This window comes from Sardina pilchardus, chromosome 18, assembly GCF_963854185.1.
Source record: "Sardina pilchardus chromosome 18, fSarPil1.1, whole genome shotgun sequence".
NCBI lineage: Eukaryota > Metazoa > Chordata > Actinopteri > Clupeiformes > Clupeidae > Sardina > Sardina pilchardus.
The window spans coordinates 8,600,816-8,623,190 of NC_085011.1; the positions used below are offsets into that span (position 1 = coordinate 8,600,816).

The 22,375-nt window shown below is 43.6% G+C and overlaps 2 protein-coding genes across 2 annotated transcripts; both read right to left on the reverse strand.

The window, feature by feature from the left end:
* Nucleotides 1–4,173: 4,173 nt before the first annotated feature.
* tbxtb (T-box transcription factor Tb) lies at nt 4,174–8,292 on the reverse strand. The gene is made up of 8 exons (XM_062519024.1): nt 8,087–8,292; nt 7,466–7,730; nt 7,240–7,374; nt 7,033–7,094; nt 6,878–6,933; nt 6,391–6,567; nt 5,531–5,660; nt 4,174–4,788 (listed from the first exon to the last, which is right to left on the reverse strand). The coding sequence occupies exons 1-8, from the start codon at nt 8,290–8,292 to the stop codon at nt 4,524–4,526; spliced, it is 1,296 nt and encodes a 431-aa protein (XP_062375008.1). The 3' UTR covers nt 4,174–4,523.
* Nucleotides 8,293–9,364: 1,072 nt separating this feature from the next.
* On the reverse strand, nt 9,365–21,846 carry si:ch211-130h14.4 (uncharacterized). Its single transcript, XM_062520354.1, has 13 exons — nt 21,820–21,846; nt 21,090–21,233; nt 20,206–20,361; nt 17,855–17,950; nt 17,364–17,493; nt 17,132–17,241; nt 14,018–14,125; nt 11,502–11,585; nt 11,187–11,287; nt 10,418–10,472; nt 9,991–10,142; nt 9,742–9,856; nt 9,365–9,649 (listed from the first exon to the last, which is right to left on the reverse strand). Exons 1-13 carry the CDS (start codon nt 21,844–21,846, stop codon nt 9,584–9,586), a joined length of 1,344 nt encoding a protein of 447 aa, XP_062376338.1. The 3' UTR covers nt 9,365–9,583.
* Between the last annotated feature and the right edge of the window lie 529 nt (nt 21,847–22,375).

Genomic DNA, 22,375 nt, shown 5'->3' on the forward strand with positions numbered 1-22,375 from the left:
AATCTAGGCAACACGTGACTGGTGATTTATGGTCAATAAAGGTTTAGTTCAACCATGAAAACCATATGGTCTTATACAGATGCATCCCTCACCCTGGCAATTCTATGAATCCCAATGACGCCCGCCTTCACTATTTTCTGTAAGCAAACAAGCTTCTCGCGCTTCACTTTCCCTCCTTTCACTGCAGCTACTGACGTCAGAGCTGCTTGCGTCAATGCTTGCGCTTTGACAGAGGGAGCTTTTTTCAATAGGATCCTAATGGGATTATTAGAGTGAGAGAGAGAGAAAGAGAGAGAGAGAGAGAGAGAGAGAGAGAGAGAGAGAGAGAATGCCCACAAGGGATATTCGGAGGGAAGGCTGAATTTGAGTGGAAACGCCAAATGAAACTAGCCTATTGCAGATTTTAGTATCTCTGAGGGTGACCTCAGTGTGTGTTCAAAATCCAATCATATAGGCGAAATAATAACGAAATACAAGGAATTATTGCAGCTGCAGTAAAGTAGAGCCTAGCCTTGACGTGACTTTAACTGAACCCGACTTCAAGTCAGGGAAATTAATCAAAAGCCGTTGCCAAAGAATGGGGCTCTCTGACGTGCGTAGTCTCGCCGCTCGATTTCCGCGCTCAGTAGGTCGTAAATGACCTGCGCATGTGAGGACTTAGTTTGACAATGACAGAGACACGCATTGTCATCGTGTGAAAAATTAATAACTCTTGTGTATTAATAAAACAACAGAAATGATGCACATCAGTAGTGTAAATACAAAGCATGTCTGCACGAATGAGGCACATCTGCGTTTGGAATGGTCTCCAAATCCCTATAATCAAGAGCAAGATGGCATCCCTGATATTTTCAGTTTTCCCTGCTGCCGGCATTTAGCCTACTTTGACCTTGATCTCTTAATACTGAGTGTGTTCTGTATCCCCTGAGAGACAGCTCTCACAATGGCTTTTCTGAACGCTCACTCTTTCTCTCTTCACGCGGGATGACGAGATGTCCTTCACTCTGCGTTCGTTTAACCGCAATTCTCTCTTTTCTTTGCCAGACTCCTTGAATTCAAAGATGTTCTACAAGATGTTACTCTCTCTCTGACTGCAGTTCAGACAGAACACAGACAGGCCGTCTTTTTCATCAGAACATGTTTTTGTTGGCTTTTTTTGTGAAACAGTGTAGCCTATGTGATGGACTTGTCAAAACCTATTTACATCAAACGAGAAACAAGTTTACATACGTGTATTTCAAAAGCTTGGAATTGTGACAATTCAAAATACTGAACCTCGTCTTATTTTACAATCAAAATATATATTTGCATGTGCTTACTGACTGGCAGGGCTCACATGTGTGATCATATGAAAGTCCAAAGAAAGTAGAATTCGAGTACAGCCTCGAGAACAGTAACTACTGTTGTTTCTGCATGACGTAAGTAAGAATGCAAATTGAAAAGTTCTTATTTGCATAGGCCATCATAGACTTGGGTCATATTTCTCATTTGCATTGAGTTTTTGGTGTCTGCAGAGTTTGGGATATTCTGCCACCTACTGGATATTTAGGCACATCTTCAAATGATCTTATCTCAAGTTAGAATGATTTTTTTGTCATTTAATGTAGGCTACAATTACACTCATATTGTGACCTTTGGATTATGTTGAGGCACATATTACCCTACCAGCTTCTTTTTTGGTGGATGTACATGGATATTCCTCAGTATATGAAGCAGCAATGATAACCTTAATGTAAAAGCTAGTCACATCTTTAAAGAGACATAATGTAGTTCTTTAAAATACGTCCTCTATTTTGATGCAAAACTGATTTATAATAGGGAGAATGGAGTCTCTGATAGTGGTGATGTGCACCTGGAGCCAGTATTGCACCAAGTAACATCATAGTTGCCACAGGTAGGGACAGGTCCTTTCTGTCAGTTTGAGATTAATTTGGTGGTGCTTAAATGGCTAATCAGAATGTTTCAAATTGGCGAAAAGGGGGATTCTTACATTGTGTTACTTTATGATATGGTGAGTCATCAGATGGTCTGGGTTAATCTGCTATTCCCCAACTCCTGTAGCAGGGCCTACTGCTGCCTCAACCACTAGAGATGGATGCCATTCCTCACCCAAGTGAGTAGAATCCAGCCATCATAAGACTACACAGCGTGGAAGCAGTGGAACCAGAGCCATCCGAAGAATGCGGTTACACAAGACAATGGGACAGAGAACAAAAATAATGTGAAGCTAACTGTTGAGACCAGAGAGATGAAATCTATTGAAAGACAATATTTATGATGCTCACTTTTTATGTTTTCCAGAGGACTGCTTATGAACTGTTTACGTGCATTGTCACTGTATCCTGCGTCATGTTGAGTACTGTTGAATAGGCTTGGTTGTTTGATTGGCCGCTGTGGGAGAACACATCGAAATTTAAGACCTCTCCTGTGTATATCTGAATGACCCGCCTAGAGTATCTAGTGACTGCTGTGAATAGGGCAGCTGGCAACAAGGGAAAGTCCAGGAGGGAGTAGACCTCAATGGGCCTGCGAAGTGCTAGCAATCGTTAGCAGCAGCATCCCTGGCAAACACAGCCAGGCACATGCACTCAAACTAAGCTACAGAACAACAAATATACAGAATACCTCAAGAGTCAGTGTGGCAGAAGAAGACTCACAGGACCACCTGGCTTTGGACATCGGTATGACTTGGACTAGCCAGTTTTGGGGGCAAGGAGAAATCTTTGCAGGTTTGTGTATGTGGATGGAGGAAAAACTTCACTGACAGGCTTGATGATTCCGACTGGGGAAGGGAAAACATCTGGATGAATGTGTACAGGGTCCCCACATTGATAACTACTTGTTACAAAGTAGCTCAAGTGAGTATTTTGAAGTCCACCGGCAAGTTGAGCACCACAAACCACAGGATATCAATAACCCTTCTACACCTCAAGGAGAACCAGGCATACACAGAATGATGGGGAATGATGGGGACCACGCAACTGCTGAAAATCAAGAAAGAGGCTGCTAATGGGCAGAAGCCAAATGTTAAATGGCCTAGGGCTTCTGAGGTTGAGGAATGTAGTTCCCTCAGTGCTGATTTTGAAAGGAGTTTTGGAGGGATTGAAAGAGACTGGTGGGCGGGACAGACAATGGGTGATTCAATAATTGTGGCATGGAAAGATATGGAGCCTGTCTGACAGCTAGGAGGGAGAGGCAAAGTCAACCCCAAGCGGAGACGTCAAGTTGAAATAGAAAGATTCGTTTTGGGAGAGGAGGCAGCTGAAGAAGCGGTGGAAAAGGGCAAAAGGCTGGACCTGTGGAAAAGTGGGTGGGTCCAGGCCCATTGGTCCCACCCATAACACCGTGCCCGCTGCAGACATTCCTTCAGTTGGAGAAACAGGCTCACTAGACCTCTGAAGTTCGCCTACAAAAAGGATCCAAAGCTGCCATCTTTGCCCATATAAGGAGATCCGGGAGTTAATTGAAGCTAACTGCCTATGGCAAGTTGCATGGTAAGTTAGCTCTGGGGTAGCAAAGTGTGCCATCTTCACCTACCGAAGATCACAGTATCCACTAGACGGCAGTGGACAAAACTGTGTAGTGAAAAACATCTGCATTTCCAATGTCATCATCCCCACGAGAGTTTAACAGGTGCGATAATTGAAAATCCCCATGTTATTTTCCCATAGAAAAAATCTCAAGATACCGGATCTCCTTATTTGGGCAAAGATGGTGGCTTTTTTGTAGGCGAACTTCAGGGGTCTATTGGACAGGGCCCTGCTGATGTGGAAAGAGGTTCATAAGGTTGTGCATCATGCACAGGCTACAACCTCTCCTGGTCCAAATGGCATGCATGAGCAAGAAGTGCCTGGTGTTGTGAAATGTCAGAGGAAGCTGGTGATTGTATGGAAGGAAAGAACAAATGCAAAGATGTGGCGCTGGGCAGGAGCTTACCTCTTCGTATAGGGACCGTAAAATGTTGTTTGTGCGAGAGGAACAGATATGTGACCATCAGGCAAATACAAGCTAGGAAAATGGGGGCATAGTAACACCTGCCCCCTACACATACTCCCCAATAATCAAAACCAGCCAATACAACCCACAATTTTAATTAGTATGAAACACTTTTAGAAACAGTTCAAGTTGACTTTGTTAAAATATTTATTTCATTCATCATATGGTCAAGGCAGCTTGCTTATTGCATGTTCAGAAGAAAAAAGCATAAATTATTAACCTTGGAAATAAAAATCTGAAATTGAAAATAAAAAAAAATCACAAAATAGCACATATTTACACCATGTACAATTTCCTTTACATTTAGCACAAGGTAGAAGTGCTATGCTACAAAAGGCAACAGTGTTTGGTTCTTCTTGAATATCAAATCAATTAAGTCTCTTGCTGTTACTGGAAGTAACATGTTAGAATGTGTCCAAGCCCATAATATACGTCCTTGAAAATTTAAATTCCTTAAAACAAAACTGTACATCTTCCTCTGTTGTTGCACAGATGCACACAATGTCCAGATAAGTTTGTAACAGTCTTTACAAAGAAGGTGGTGTGACAGGTGTCCAAGCGGTGGACAGGCGCAAGTGGGGAGATGTGTTGAACTGCGAGGAGTCGAGAGGGAGTTCTGTGGCTGCGCTGTCGTACAGGGGCGAGCCAGAAGAGGGCGCTGCCATGGGGTGAGAGAGGGCCGCGTAGTGGCCTGACGATCCGCGCAGGAACTGAGAGCCCAGGCCGCTGGACATGCCGCCAGACTGAGAGACCGGAGCCAGAGAGGAACCTGACCACAGGCTGGGGTACTGGCTGCAAGGAGGAGGAGAAGTACAAAGACTGAGACTAATGTGTGTGTGTGTGTGTGTGTGTGTGTGTGTGCATGTGTGTGTCAAACAGGGTAATGGGGGCCGGGAGAGTAGCCAAGAGTGTTGGTGCAGGAGTGCCAGCAATACTCAATGTCCACCGACAGAATACTCCAGAAACTTTTATTGCCAGTATTGCACCTGTAGCTTGGACCAAAGTTACCATAAACAAATCCAGCCAATCAACACATTATTGCTGAAGCATGGAAGGATTGGAAGATATATGTGATTTGTGTGGCTGTTAATCTCAAATACTTGTAAGCTTTAGTCAGAGCATGCATTAAATATTGACCTTATGGTAAAGCTACTGTAAGCTAATTCACCACACTTTGCACACTTTTTTCACTTAGAAGCGCAGTCCACTAGAGGGCAGTTAGACTGGGCCGCTCTTAGTTAGGAAGTGCACTAAGAATCCATACCCTGTTGAATGCTCTACAAACTGTCTTCAGGTGTTAAAGTAATGTACTGATGTAGATTCAGCCAAACAACCTTCTGCAGGTTACAACAAACGCAACAAAACATTTTGTACATATTGCTTGTAGAGAGCATACAACAGTGAGCGGTTTCTTTGCACATGATCAGTTTCATTCCTTTCGACTCCTGCACCTAGGCGTTTGGCTGTTTGGTGTTTCTAGCCTTTAGTTTGCTACATATATACATGGCTCTCCATGGGGAAGAGGGAGCCTCACCTGGAGTTGGCGCTGGGGCTGGAGGTGTGGTTCACTGGGAGCATGCCAGAGTGAGGAGACATGGGCAGGCTGGACCAGTTATCCGCCGGGAGCATAGACAGGCACGCTGAAGAGTTATCTGTGTAGCTGGCTATAGACAGACGCCACAATCATTGTTTTACAGACCATTAATGTGTTTAGAACTATGTATCAATTATTTTCATCATTCAACATATCATTTTGTCAGGGTTGACAACTTATGTATACTCATCAGAAAGAGTGGATAAAATGACCAAATTGAAAACCTCACTGTCACAGAAAAGCTCCACATTGTTGTTGTGTTATTACAATGTTATTTGTTCTGTGTAGTCATATATGAAAAACACAGATATTACATATTTGAGTTAGTCATAACCATAAAGATTTTCATTATTTGTTAGTCTGTGACCACCATTCTAGTAAGTGAACAAAACACAGACTGTTTTTTATACATTGATAAAACATGTGATATTTAAAACCTGTAATATCTGCAGTAGTGAAATGCAACACAAGCGTCCCAAGCATTCCACTCTAGAGACCCAGCTGTTTACAATGCTGAGAATCACCTTACACAAAGGCAGCAGGAATGCTGGACATTCCCTGGGAGGCGACACTTGTTTGAGTTTCTTGTTAATGGTGTGGAGTGATGTGTGCATTCTATGGACGCGCTATTCAGAGACAGCTCATTTGAGCAGCCATTTTAAACTGCACTGAGCAGAAGCCAATCATCTGTATATGGTTCAACTCAAGACATAGGGAAACGGCTAGCCTACATTTGGGTTCTTAAAACCAATTAACAAATGGACATGTTTAGGATCTGTGAACAGGAGACTGTTACTTACTCGGGGAGGTTGTGCGGTGGGCGTAGGGACTGGGATAAGGTGCAGAACGATGGTTCCTCAGAGCAGAATAGCGGTCACAGCCTTGGTGAGAGGATAGGGACAGGGGGGCTCCAAACTGGGGGTGAGGACTGGCTGGAGGACAGAGGGACCCAGAGCCAGTGATGAACCAGCCACTCACTGCAGAGAGAAAGGAAGCGGACATGAGAGAGTGCCTCAAAATCAGTCACTACTTTCTATTACATTGACTTGACAAACAAAGGTTATATGGTAACACGTATGAAGTTGTATTCCATTCGTGTGGTTCATTGAACTATGATAGCATTTCTTTCACGGAACTGATTCAATTTGAACTCAAGCTAATTTTCATTCATGAGCCCTGCCAATGAATCACTGAAGTTGAACCCAACCCCAAAAGCTACCTGTAAGGTAGATAAATGCTTGGTGGACATCAGGTGCTTTAAAAAGAGGATTTCTTAAAACCACTTACACTGAGAATAGCCAGATTGGTCACCAGCGTCCTCTGTCACATCTTTGTGGTCACTTCTGTTAAGTTAAATGTATATGAATAGGTATCACATTCAAAAAACAGACACAGGTACATTCACAAACAGGTTACATGTCTGTAAGGACTCATCACAATACCTGTCTTTGGAATCCAGAAAAGCCTTGGCAAAGGGATTATACTTGATTTTGAGAGCAGTGATCTGAAAAGGAGAGGACCGCATTACTGTAAGAGCACAGCACACAAGCACTTCAACCCCTCCCAAAAAGGCTGTAGAATTAAGTCTCGCCACTTACTGCAGAACTGTCAGTTAGCATCCATTATTACAGTAAAAGACACCAGCCTACCTCCTCGTTCTGGTACGCAGTCACTGCGATGAACTGGGTCTCCGGGAATGAGTGACTTATGATCATCCTCTGTGGCGCGCCAACGCGCACAATATGGATACGTGGCTCGTATTTATGCAAAGAGTTCAGCATGATCTGAGGAGACAAAACATGTGTGTGTGTCAGATATAGCACATGAATCCTAAAGCGCAGTTAATGTCTATTTAATCAGGAAGGCTAAACTGACCTGGCCGCCACCGTTAAGCTTGTTGGTAAGCTTCACTTTACTGAAGGAGACCGGAGCTTTCATCCAGTGCGCACCGAAATTTGGCGAGTCTGGATGGATGTACACGCAGCTGGGTGCCTGGGGCTCTGGCTTACCCCCGGGGACCCACTCCCCATTCACGTATTTCCAGCGGTGATTGTCCGCAGCCACGAAATCCAGCAAGAAGGAATACATAGCATTTGGATCCAAACCAGACACGTTCACTTTCAGCACAGGGAACATCCGTCTGGTGCGTAAAAGAAGAGAGATCATTAGAATGCCCAGCAATTAAATTCAAATAAGTTCTTAACATGTCAGGTTATGGATCAGCAAACCAGAATATAGCCTAAGGTAGACCTAAATAGGACTGTCACGAGCCTTACAATTTTCTCTAAATGTCTTTGTTGAAGAACTTAATGGACTAAACATTCTTGTCAAGATGTCCTGCAATGCAACTACTGGTAACAATTATGTTTACACAGATTCATCCACACGGACGAGAGTGAGTAGTAAAATACTCGCAGTTGACATTGTGCATTCTGTTCTCACGTTACATAGTCATAATAAGAGGTGAAGTTTAAATGTTGGATAGATAAGAAGTACCTTCCATTCTTGGTCACTATCATTTCATTTGTAAGCTCTTTGAATTTTAGCCACAGCTCGGCTTCGTCGAGGTGAACTTTTAAATCCCTCTCCGTAGGATCTCCCTTTTCACTCCCGGCTTGTAGTTCATTTTCCACCGCACTCAAGAGGTGGTCCACTCGATATTGTACCGTCTTTCCAGGACACTCGCCAATACTTGCGGCCATTCTACCCAAGAGCTCCAGCGCTTCGTTGAGGATAAAGCTATATTACAAAAAAAAGCCTTTCAAAGTTTGGGCGTTATTTAATTACCTTTTCTTCTTCTCTAATGCCACTAAATGAATTGGGCAGGCAGGTGAGGCTGGTCCGTTACTTCGTCTGGATTGTAATAAATAGACCACAGTGACGGGCCATCGGTGAGTGGAAGGAGTGAGACTGATTGGCTTGTCTCCACTTTGATGTTTGCCGCTTGGGAGGTCATTGGTCAGCGGCGGCCATATCAGTGGAAATGGATACATCAAAAGTCTAGTGTCCGTTGGGATTTGTGAATGGACATGCCACATTTGTAAATATTTACACTTGTATTAAAGCAACACCTGCAGGAGCAGGAGCGCATTTGCATGACACAGATATCGCTATCTTTAGCTACACTGAATGACTTCCGCTTTTGAATGGTAACACTGGTGGAATTTAGGCCTACAAGGTCAACCAGTCCCAGTGATATCGGGAAGATATAATTTGTTGTCTAATTAGTAGTCCAGTTGACAACTGTGGAAAGTGATGAAGACATGTGTTGTAAACAGTATCGAATATGTATCAAATATAGGCTACTTTTAACAATAATAGCTAGTTATAGTAATAGTTATAGTACAACATATTCCAAAGATGGCAAGGTGAGAAGTGATCTGAAAAAAAAAAAGAAAAAAAAAACACAGTAGGCCTGCGCCATTGTGCTTGAGACGTCAACGGACGCCGTTAATGACAATGTTTATTAGTTTGAAAGTCTGTGTTAATCACCAAGCCAAGGTGGCAAGCGCAGGAAACGCACTCACAACACGATTGGGGGTAGGCTATTCATAAAACCTCCAAAAAATCACCTACTTCTTCCGGTTATATACAATCCCATGTTTCAACATAGTATTAATTGAAATATCCAAAAAAAAAGGACCATTCATTTGTACTATTAGTACTATGTCTTTTTTTTTTTTTTACCAGATGTCATGTTATAATCGCACAAACATTGTACAAATATTTTATTTTGAAAATAAAAATACAGCATGTAAGAATAGATTGCGCAGAAGTTTTACCCAAAAGTAATTCAGGGCAATGTCATCACTCCAAATAAGTGGCTATATGAATTAGGGGTATGTTTCTAATGTGAGTAATTACTGATCATGCCAAAAGCATGAAGCAGCTGGTTGTTTTATCTACAGGAACAGCTCTTTGTCACATAATTTCAACATCCTGGCAAATCAGACTTCTTCAGAGTCTTCATACCATGCATTTCCTCAAGGTTATCTAATGCAACAAACAACACTCAAGCATACTGTAATTCTGCCACATCTTCACACTGTGATCTCCCACCTGTTGAATGAAATGGTAAAGCAGACATACTAAGTAAGTCTTTCCTTATCATTACTGTTAGAAAGTCATGTATAAGATAAGAGTTTTCTTACGGGTGATATGCTTTGCTGAAGCAAGTCATTTATAGACAAGGGTTCCTCTTGGTGGACGGAAGCAATCCCTCCTTCACAAGGCTCCCTATCCTGAGGGTCTGACTCAGTCTCAGTACTGTGGGAAGACATGGCGTACCTTAAATTAATAAATATATATAAATCACTAACTGCCCATAATAGAGCTCTATAGAGTTAGGTTATAATGTTTTGTGGTAAAATGATGGTAAAACGTAGTCGTTGGTGCATTACTGTGGGCAGAGTGCTGGAATGGGCTCCTCGTCTCCACCTTCATCTGATGTGGTCATGTTGCTGAGGCATTTCGTCAGAGAAGGGAGAGGAGTTTTTCTGGTGGTTTGATCAGCTTCCATGAAATCAGTACTGTGAGGGGATATGTAATCAATCTGCGGGACAGGCAAGGCAATTTGTTATTTCCCCTGGACTAAACAGCCCATATCAGTTTCCATATATTGTTGCTATATGAAAGTTTCTGACTATATTTTAACAGTCACACATTTTTGTCAGAGGTAATTGTGTGCCTGTCTGTCTGGTCTACTGTCTTCATATATTCATTTTCAAATCTGGATTAAACCTGGTAGAAAAATGGGTCAATAATCCGAGTATTAATCTCTCAAAACCTTGAACCATCTAATTATCATGAATAGGACATGATACTCACCAGATGTCTCATTTCATATCCATCCTCTAAAATAGGTCCACCTTTCCCCAACAGTCTGGAGAAGAATTAAGCACCAGTCATATAAAGTGGGTTTTCTATCCATTTAAGATGATATAACCACAAGCAATGACTGTCGGGGTCCAAGCAAATACGTGCCCCTTAACAGAATGAAGGTGGGGGCTGCTGTAGCATAGCCGAATTGTACAAAATATTGATTGTGTGTACAATTCGGCTATTGAAGTTTGAATAGAATTGGACCTTAGAAATATATTATAAATGAACAGAATCATTACAGTGATTCTGGTGGAAAAATGTGCAGTATGTGAATGGGTGTAACTGGGTTCATTGGATGCAAGAGCTCTGAAGGAACGAGACGAAAAAAGAAAAAAAAAAATCCACACAGTTCTGGCGATCTGAGCAAAAACGTAAACGTGACGTATTATAGTGCTCCCTATGGACAGAAAGTGTTAATTCCTGTTTTGTGAAAACATGCACTGATCTGGGACCTTCAGTGAAAATGTAGTGTATGTACCTATTCCAGTCATTGTTCTGGAAACTGTTATAATAATAATAATAATAATAGGGAAGAATAATCAGAACAAAAACAATAGGATTCTCACAGGTTCGCTGCTTGGACCCCTAATAAGTGTAACTGTGCTTGCAATCCCATTTATGCGGAACATAAGAATCCATTAAAAAGATGCCAATTTCCTATACAGTGTCCAATAGCGTGTAGAAAATGGTGCTGTGCATAAGAGGGTCTGTTCACCTTTGAGAGTAGGCCATGTGAGTGAGAGACAGGTTGTGCATGAGTCGGAGCTTCAACAGGTAACTATCTACACTCCTCTTCTCAGGATGCTTGGGGGCTGTCTATCGGAGTGAACACTTTGTATTTACTTGACTGACCATACATTGAATGCCAAAACATGTAAGCAAAAGTAGACAGGAAAATAAGCATGTATAGGTTTTAAATGTATCGTACAGACCTATGGCCAAAACATATACAAATAAATAATTTGTAACTATCACAATGTTCATATTCTGTAAGTGGCTTTGGTCAAAAGTCAAGAATAAACAGTCTTACTGGGAGGATAGTACTTCTGAGAGAGTCCATAAAGCTGGGCTGCAGGGTAGCAAACTTGGGCCTCCTGACTGGCTGCAAGACCATCTGTGGTAAAACAGGATTAATCTCACTTTGCTGAATGTTTAAACAGAATTAATCTCACTTGGTTGGCTAAGCTTTTAGGACGAATTAGTGACTTTATTTCACTTCAAACAAATGTGAATATACAAAGGAAGTCCAATTCTCACCCCACACACAATTGTGAAATAAGATAGATGTTAGTTAGGATGATAGAACAATTGTGAATTTTATGACTAAAGTTTAATTTTAACTTAATAAACTTTAAGGTTTCATTTTAGACATGGAGCCATTTTGAATCTGACCTCTGTAATGATGACATCATCATTACATTTCCCCCCATTATTCTCCATTACAATAATGTACATGTTCACAAATGTGCAGTTTTATTCCAATGGAAATGCTTATTTTGGCGACGGCCTGCGGCGTCGGGTCCTTATTACCACTTCGAACGTGCATTATTTTCCTAGAAACGCACGGCGTGTCGTTGATTATCCCTTACATCTTTACTTCTAAGACACTCACCCCTATTCATGGTCCCAGTTCAACTAATTAGTTGTGCAATGTTTATCCTTTTGTTGTCTTTACCATTACACAACTTTTCCAGCCTTGTGTAGCCCCTGTCCCAACTTTGTTGATGCTGGCATTAAATTCAAAATGTGTTAAAACTTTCAATGAAAATGAAGTTTACAGTCTCTAAAAACACTGGACAAATTGTCACGCTTAGTCATAAAATGCACAATAGCATACATGAGCTTATCTGCTCCTCTATGTCCTTTTCATAGGTGCAGTGAACATGTCAGAGTACACATGGTTTGGAATGAGCTGCCACATTACCTTTTCAACCAATTATTTAATTTTCTATGCAATACTGTATGTTTTGAAAATCCGGTTTCCTGCACTGACGAGAGTGGCAGCAATCCTAGTAGCTCTTGAATTTCCCCTTGGGGATCAATAAAGTATCCATCTACAATATCTATCATGTCCTCAGACAAACCATTTCCTTAAAAAAAAAATCAAAAGGATTTCAAAATACGGCAAAGTAAAATGAAAGACAACACATACATTCTCTGTATCACCCATATTTTTCTCATGTCATGCTGGGGACTATTATGTTTTGAACTACAACTACTGCATTTTGCTACTGAACTGCTGAAGCTGGGTGGCCCCACAGTCCCAGTCCCAGAGGCACAGCGTCACCTCCCACACCGAGGGTGTCACTCTGAACACCTGACCGGTGCTCCTCAGCCCCTCTTTTTACACCAGGAGGTGTGGGAACCTCTGGGGGAGATGCACTTATACCCTTAACACCCTTGTGCCTAAACAGGGCACTAAATACAGTAGATTTACTGGGTGTGAATATGGTGGATTTACAGGGTAATTGTGGCACCCAGTCCAACATGTTATGATGTGTTGAATAAATAGAGAAAAGCACAGAAAATCAAATCACATCTCTACCATACAGTACCTCTTTCATACTGTAAGAAGCCCAATGATGTTTTCTTGGACCAAAAGCACACAGTGAAACCCACGAGAGGCATTTTATCAGCCATATTTAACTACAGCTACTGACTATAGCTATTGAACATCAGCTATCCTCCAGCTATCACGCACACACACACACACACACACACACACACACACTCTAGTAGTGATTCTGTAGTGGCCCTTCTCTCTCTGCCTGTCAGTGCCGTGAGGGGTGAATAATGCCCCTGGCCTGTGGCTCTGAGCAGCCCTGTCTGCCCCGGTGTGTTTGCCTTCCCCTCCGCTCTCCCCTGCCCCGGCCGGGCTCTGTTTGCCCACATCCACTCTGACACGGAGGTGTGAGAAAAATCAGCCGGCATGCTTGTCTGCATGGGACCAGGGCCTGTCTCACTGGACTCAACCGCCCGCTCTCTGCTCCCTGAGCCTCTCTCTGAGGGTAGTTTCACAGACAACAAACTTTTCTTTTTATCTCTCTTCCTTCGGGATGAAATTCTAGGAATGTAATACAAATCGTTCTGACTGGCACAGTTATTCAAATGGGCAGATCATGTAATTGGAAGAATACAATTTATATTGTGCAGGATATACAAATATACATTGATTGTGTAGTCTACAGCAACATATAGGTGCTGTTTGTGTGCACACTTATGTCTATGCATATATCTGTGTGTGTGTGTGTGTGTGTGTGTGTGCACACGTGCTTGCTTGTGTATGAGTGTGTGTGTGTGTGTGTGAGTGTGTGTGTGTGTGTGTGAGTGTGTGTGTGTGTGTGTGTGTGTGTGTGTGTGTGTGTGTGTGTGTGTGTGTGTGTGTGTGTGTGTGTGTGTGTGTGTGTGTGTGTTTGTGTGTGTGTTTGAGTGTGTGTGTGTGTGTGTGTGTGTGTGTGTGGATTCAAAGGTTTCTCCCACAGGTGTGTTTGCCTCTCTGCACCTCCGTCCAGCCAGAGCTCACTGCCCCTGCGGTTTGACACTTGCCTTGGGAAACATTTGTTTAGCTCCGTCCCGCTCCTGAGCCTGTTTGCCTCCCGGGTCGGGGGTACTGCCTCCTCTCTCCCCCAGCGTCCCCAGCCTCCCCACGGCCGTCTGTGGAAGACAGCCAGAAACACTGAGACACAGAGAAGGCCGCAGAATTCACAAAGTCGCTTCATGGGGCAATTTTCGGGAAGCCTCACTGGCTGACCTTAGTGCGGAGTCCTTGTTTGTGTCGGACATTTGACCACTTGCAGAGGGAGTTTGCATACCATTCATCCTTACGTGAGTGTTTTAGTAGTGGATTTTGGTCAGAACTTGAGCAGATTAAAGTCATGTAAAGATGAAAATTCCAATCTGACACATCTGATTTGCATTCAGTTTTGTTCTTTTATGCAACAGAATTATCTGAATACTGCAGCTAAGTCTTCCAAACACAACCAAGAACTCCTGTCATATGTCCTGCCGAGGAAAAATCCAGACTCACTCCAAATCTCAGATTCACATTTTCTTTGAAAGCACGGCTTCATTCCAATGCTGTCTGAACCATATAAATCGACAACACGGATCCATAGTGTCAGGAGTGCACAAGCCTAAGGCATAAGGCATGTCACCTGAGAAACACTACAGCCACTTTCATCCCTCAAATAGCCAGCCTGTGTTTTGCGGGGCCTGTGTGACCTGTGAAATATGCGTTGTGTTGTTAATATATTCCTAATGATGTGCTACTTCTCAAGGGGAGCCTCGGCGCGGTGCGGCTCACACCCGATAACACTGCGCACCCGGGTGAAGACACACTTTGTCTGCTGGGTGCAAACTGGCCTTGAGCAGTGGATCCCAGCTGGACAGCGTTTACTCACAGCACCGTGCAGCAGCTAACAGGCCCACACAAACGCTATGGATGGACGCCGCACAGAAACACACACACGTCCCGATCATGGAGGAGCTGAGGTAAACAACGCAGGCGGAGAAGAGGAGTGATTAATAAGGGCGAGTATGGGCAGAGATGGAGAGAGGGAGAGAGTGGCGACTGAAAGGCAAGGCTTGGGCTATTTTTTGCGGTTGGTTTTCAGCCTGACTCAGTTAGACGTCGGTGGTGATTTGTTTTTTGTTTTTGCCTTTTGTTTGTGAGAGACGGTACTCTTTAATATGGACTCTTCTTTTCCATTGTATCAGGTCCCAGACTGCCCAGTGGTATAAACAGACATATTTAATTGCCCATAGTGGTAATAAATGGGTGTCAGATTCTACAGGCCCATGAGACATTATGACTCAGGGAGCCTTCATAGAAACCAAACAGACATCGCTGGACAAACATACGGACTGTCTGGTTGGTATGTAGGGTTTGTCTCACCCCCAAATATAAAAAGTACTCATGTATGTCTCTCAACATTATTATGTTATTGGTCCTCTGGAGCTCTGCGGTTTGGGGGTATTGGGGCTTGCAATGCAACGTTGTGGGGAATGTTCCATGGCATATCAAACGGCGAGAGGAAGGGGGACATCTGTCGGCCATGTTTGCCTGGTGATTTCACACCGGCGGAAGAGTTGTCAACACTGACTTGTGCCACTCTTCCAACTGCTTTTCAAACCGGTCTTCTAATGTCAGAGGGCGAGGTAGAGACCAAGCTGCAAGTGCTCACAAACACCATCGGTGGCCTTAGTTAACATGTCGCACGCACCCGATGGACTTTAGCATCCCCCTAACAAAGTGTTTGTGTGACAGGAATCGAAACAATGCTCAAAGCGGTTTAGCACAATAATGAGAGATACTGTGTCGGCACAACAAATAGAGGACTATTCTGTAATTGTTTCATAATGTGCATTATAAGCTGCTAATTATTCCACATTTTCTTCTTGTCTTATTATGTCTAATACCTAATATTTATGCTGGATACTACTGGATATGTCATACAACCACAGACAAAAAATGAATGAGGTTGTCCAACTTGAGTGGTCTATGGGTTTGCAAATCTACTTGTTATTATAGTCTGTTTTTTCTATTGTTCTTATGAAGACACATCATTTGTGTATGAGAGGGCATATCGTAGACTAAACATCTGTTTTTAGAGGATTATTTGAAGCCAGAGAATGCTGTACATTGGAGATTGAAGCACACACACATACATACACACACACACACACACACACACACACACACACACACACAGTCTCACACACATGCACACACACACACACACACACACACACACACACACACACACACACACACACACACACACACACACACACATACACACACACACACACCACAAACACTCACGTCTGGGATGAGGTGACATCCTCGGCCGAATTGCTCCAGCTCTTTTGTGTGTGAAATGAATTAGACATTCACCCCTGGGTGATGTTTGCCCGAGCTGCCATGAGCTGAGGAAAGCCCCCTTAAGAGAGCAGCAGCAGCTGTGTGTGTATGTGTGTGTGTGTGTGTGTGTGTGTGTGTGTGTGTGTGTGTGTGTGTGTGTGTGTGTGTGTGTGTGTGTGTGCGTGCGTGCGTGTCTGTGTGTGTGTGTGTGTGTGTGTGTGTGTGCACGCACGTGTGTGTGCGTGCATGTCTGTGTGTGTGTGTGTGTGTGTGTGTGTGTGCGCGTGCGCGCGTGTGTGTGCGTGCATGTCTGTGTGTGTGTGTGTGCCTGTGTGCGTGCATGTGTGCGTGCATGTGTGTGTATGCTGGGGGAGCTGGTGGACGGTGTTTGTCCACCTCACTGCTACGTGAGCAATCCGAGTCCGTCTCTAAAGCAGCCGCCATGCTAAATTAGTCAGTGGCAGTGACTGATGTTTGTACTGGAACAACAGGAGAAGGAGAGCCACTGCCCCCTCCAAAAGCCCACCGTCATTCGCTCAGGACAGGGAGTACCGTACCACATAACTCTACTCAGCCAGAGGCAGAGGGGGGTAAAAATACATGGAAGGAATACAGAAGTCAGAGGGTCATGTTTTGTTAAATGTCTCCCATTTTTGCAGATGTTGGACAGAAACACTGCTGAGTGCTGACTGCCATGTCATGTGATGATGAAGACTTGCTACATTTCACCCACAAATGTTTTCAGGTAGTAACTGGAAGCATATTATAAGTTACAAGGAAGTTTGGGAAGGACTTACCTCTTCCTGAGGGTCTTTGTCATGACTTGAGGTGTGAATCTTGGGCAGCAGACATTCTCGTTTCATGAGACTCTCAAACACTAGATTTGGAGCTGACTTGCTGCAAATCACTGTCAACATTACAATCAATCAATCAATCAATCAATCAACCAATCAATCAGAGTGAAAGTCTGACAACACTCAAAGACTACAATTAAGAGTGCATTAAGAGTGCCCAGACAGAAATCCTCACCCATCTCGTTCAGCTTCCCTCTCAGCTTGCTGCCTCTCCGGTGCTGGTCCACCCACTGGTTGAACAGCTCCCGCTCTTGACGGGTCTTCAGATAGCCGAGCTGGACCAGCAGGCTCTGCACTTCCAGGATCTGATAGAGAGAATGGGGGCATGTGTACAACATGACAGTGACAATGACCATGACAGTGAAATGTGGACACTGTGGTGGTGTATTGTTATTTATTTGTATTTTTAGTAAATATACACACAATACAGTAAATAACATAATTCTGCACAGGCTTTTATTTGTAATGATCCATGACATCAAAATATAAGGCAGTGTTGAAGTGCTGAACTTTCCAGCTGTTATGTGTGTGTCAGATAGTGTAATAACATTGTGGATGTCATGCTTAGGTCAGGAAAATGTTCAATCAAAATCAAACTGTCAGGTGGTGAACTAACATCTGATGAGCCTTACAGACTAGGCTGGGGTCAGAATGTGGTGAGCTTACCAGATAATGGGTGGTTTTAGGGAGAGCTCTGAAACGTGTTTCACCGTGAGAAACTGTGAGGTGGCTGAGTTTCTGGCCTTCCAGACTCTTCTTTTTCTGAGAAATAAAACAGAGAACAAAGAGGGGGAATGGGGGGGTTAGAGACAAGGTCTAGTCCAGGGCTGCCGGCGTGAATGAGGAGGGTGTAAGTAGGTAGGAAAGGTGAGAACGACGGCGAGAGTCTGGAGAGGTGGCCCATCTCTCGGGCAGCTGGGAGCACACGGGACAAATGAGAAGTAAACACACAGCTACAGGAAGCTGTTAAGTGCAGCAGGGACCAATTAGGGCCCAGCAGGTGTCCTCGGAGCTGCCTATTTGGGGCCCGACCCATCTCTGGAGCCAGGAGAGAACCCCCCACCTCACGGCCCTCTCCAGGCCCAGCCAGGGCTGAGGAAACAACGGCCAGTTTCATTTGCTCAGCAATTTGTACCAAAGGTTTCCTACCGGCAGGCCCATAAAGCTTTTTATAGCCGCTGCTTTGTCCTCCCTCCAGTGCAGGTCATTAGAGGAGACTATTATGGTATGGCCTCCTGAAGAAGTTCAGCTTTTATTGGAGGGGGTTTGATAAGCCAGGATCTGTCTCAGGCAACTATCCCACTCCCCCCCTCCATCCTCTCTCTCAAGTCTATCCACTACCACCCCCCTAAAAGTGGCCATCATCAACCTCTGTAGTCTCTCTCACCCGAGAGGGAAGAAAAAGGACTATTGTCCTACTGTCCAGACAGCCAAAATCAACGTCAATCACTAGTACACACCAATGGATTCTCTCTGTTTCGGTAAACCAGACAAACTTCCTTCAGTGCTCTTGTGGAAGTGGCACTGAAAGACAGTGTTAAAGGAAAGTGGTTCAAACTATTTTCTTTTCATACTGCTGTGGCACCCGTAATTGTGTTTCTAACATCAACTATCTTTCAAAGCCAATACAATCTTCAACATGTTCTAAACATGGATTTATGGTTCTCATTTTGATCAATTGTTAAACTAAAATTGATTCTAGTCATTGAGTAACACACATCAGGAAGCACGCTAATTAAAAGTCAGGATTTATCCATCACAGATTAAAATTAAGGAATAGACCTGATAACACACATATTCAGGTTTCAGATGGATTCCTCCACTAAAGATAATGTGTAGTTTCTAATTCCAAAATGAGAATGTAGGCTACGTCTGTGCATTCTATGCATACTGGTTGTTTGTGTCAGGCATTTGAGTATATTCATTTATGTACTGGTCTAGGCCTGAGATAAACAAACAAATAAAAAGCCTGACAATCAGAATTTGCGAGAGAAGAATTTAAAGATCTATGTAAAGATTTTGTTATGACTTAGTTGTTTACGTCTGTAAGCACTTTCTGGACAGCAAAAGTTACATATTGCTTCTTACAGTACTGTACAGGCATTTGCCTGAGGATTGAAAGTCTAAATCAAAGAAAGTTGTTAACTAATACTAAATGCCCTAATCAATATTCATGATGTTCTCTGTGGGGAGGCTATAGAGTGAAGGGTGGGATCTCTTGGTGTCGTCAGAGGAAGCTTTGATTCTCACACTTGTGTATTTGGTGCTTGATTGGGTTGATGCTTGATAGGCCTGGCAGGTCTTGACTGTATTGACATACTGGCCTCCTCATTACCATGGGATCAAGGTCTCTCTCATGTGTAAGGCCACCGAGACCAACAGTACCTCACCACCACACTAAAAACATCAGGCCTTTGTTCTTCTGCTTCCCTCAAGAGTTCCCCTGGGTGAAGTCAACCAGCCCAGGGGGGGGGGTCTTTGGACAACCATCTTGACACTTTAAGAAAAGTGACACCCACTGTCCTCGTGTTAGGGAAAACAAAACAGCAGTGACTGTAGCAGTAAGCAGAGACAAATGTCCTTATAATGTACCGTTATAATGTGTCAACCATTGAGAAGAGTGCTTTTTAAATCTAGTATATAAAAGCAACTGACACAATTCTAGTGATCAGCATGGACAATTGAATATATATTTCAATGGGACACCTGTTATAAAACAAGAGGGGCTCAGCCAACACAGGCAGGTGGCACCATCCACTGGTAAATTGGAGCAACTGCTTGTGTAACACGTGTAGGAGAATACTGTGTGTTGCAATCTTGTTCAATAATGAAAACAATCTTATTATGTTGGACTTGGCTAAATCTCACTGTCAGAGCTGTAACCAGTATTTGTAGATATATTTGTTTTGCATAAATAAGATGTGGCTATGATGGATGTGTTGTCAGGGATAAAGTTTCCAGTGAGTGAGATATGTGAAAAATCACAAGTTGAGAGGTATATGACTGCATGGTTTTACTTTTTTTGTGCGGCTGAGTTGAGTTTGGATGAGGTGTTCCTCACGCTGCCTGATCTCCCGTCTCTGCCGCTGCACCTTCTCCCTCAGCAGCGTGGCGTAGCGGTGGGCCAGTTCATCTCTCAGACGGTACGTACCCCAGTACACCTCTAGGTGGTGCTAAAAGACAATAATACAAATACAAGAATAATTGTATTTAGGACAGGAACGTCATACGATTTAATGCAGGGTGTCGTCATTTATTGGATGTACAAAAATAAAACTGTCAACAAAGACATAATCCGTTAAAAACCAGAAGATAACTGCTATGGCACCGTGCTTAAATGAAAAGTCCCAGCTCTCTGTCTATTTTTAAATGAGAGTGGCCTCAAAAGCTTCTGACAGTCTGAATGCTTCACAAAAGACTGCTGTGTCACTGCCTAGCATCAGACACAGGAAAAACAGATCAAGTTTTGAGGTGTTCAATCTTGGCTGGTATCAATCACCCTATCTTTATTCATGCTAAGATCAAGTCGGCCATATACTTTGTGTCTTGTGCGTCACTATGTGTATTGTTAAAGCCAACAACAGTGTATTAATGACTGTGCCTCCTCAGAGAGCTGTTGTTGTTGTTGCAGACCGCTTTGACCCATTCTCCACAAGCATCCATCACTGCCAGGTGTGCAGGCCACACGATCTGACAGCGGCAACGTGATTCCCGCACGACCATATGACCCGGTGTTGCTTGCAGCGACACCATAGGACTTTGCACTGGAAAAAACGTGAGTCCTTTTTTTTCTCACTGCGCCAGTGGGAACACTATTGAAACAGGGTCTTGATGGATCACCCCTCCCATACCCTGAATGGGGCGTATAGTCTCCCAGTGCGCCCTGTGCCCGCAGTGCTACCTGATCCTGAAGCGCTTTGTGCCTCATCTGTGCCAACTCGTCAGGGTCTGGGCCCAGGCCAATGAGCATCTGAAAGGTGGAGGCCTCCTTCTTGCTGATGGAGCTGAAGGTCTTCTGAGTGAGTGGCTTTGCTTCATTGTGTGCCTGCCAGGAAGATGAGAACAGTGCTGTAGATTAATCAGAAGCACTTCTCTCCCCCCTCATTCTCTCTCTTGTAGCCCTTTAACACAATGTACTACAGGCACCCAAACCTGTGAGTCAGTAATCACTTTAATCTCTAAGAATAATAGAGAATCAGGCTACGAGGGGGGACAACAGACCTGTCCTGTCCTGACAATCTCCTGCTGAGACAAATTAGCACTTACATAACGCTTGTGAGGGGATTTGCTATGAAGGGAAGCCTAATGGTGTCACCCCCCCCCCCCCCCCCCATACACACACACACCACCACCACCACCACCACCACACACACACACACACACACACACACACACCACCACCACACACACACACACACACACACACAATGATCACCCGGACTCACCTCATTTAATTCCCACTCAATTTCTCAGAAAACAATTTCATAAAGGCACAAACAGCATGGCTTGTCTGCACTGATGACAGATTACAGCCAACATCAGCAACACTCTCGGATAGCCTTTTTCTCCCTTATGTAACGTGGGACAATTGAACAAAATGCTTTCGGTGAGTTACACAATACAATGTGTACCTGGAAAGCAGCAATGACCACAGACATAACTATTTGCTAAGCAGTCTCAAAACAGGAGGATCATTTTATTGATGATTTTAGGGAGACCCAGGAGACCTAAGATATGATGATACAGTTCACCAATGGGGATGTTTGGACCAGGAGTGCTGAGCCGTTTTTAACTTGTGCTAAGGCTGACCCACCACAACTGACGCCTCCTTCCTTACAATGCAATAATGGAGAGATGCTGTTGTAACTGGAATGAAGTGCTGCTGAACCTATTCCAAATCCAAAGACATCTCAAATAGAAGTGAATATTTAAGAAATGGTGCTCCTCCTGTGGATAGCAAGAGGTGGTCTCTTGGCAACTTTAATCAAGGACAAACTGTGCCTCACTGCCTCTTTTCAAAAACTCTTCACCGGTCTTTGAATGTTGAATTCAATGAAGCCCTCCTCCGTGGGTTCTCAATTGGTGGCAAATTTGATGCTGCTTCCAAGAACACTGAAGTGTACAAAATGTCTTCGATGTTGTAAAGTTAGGTCGAGGGTGGTGTTTTTACCTACTCTTCAAATAGTG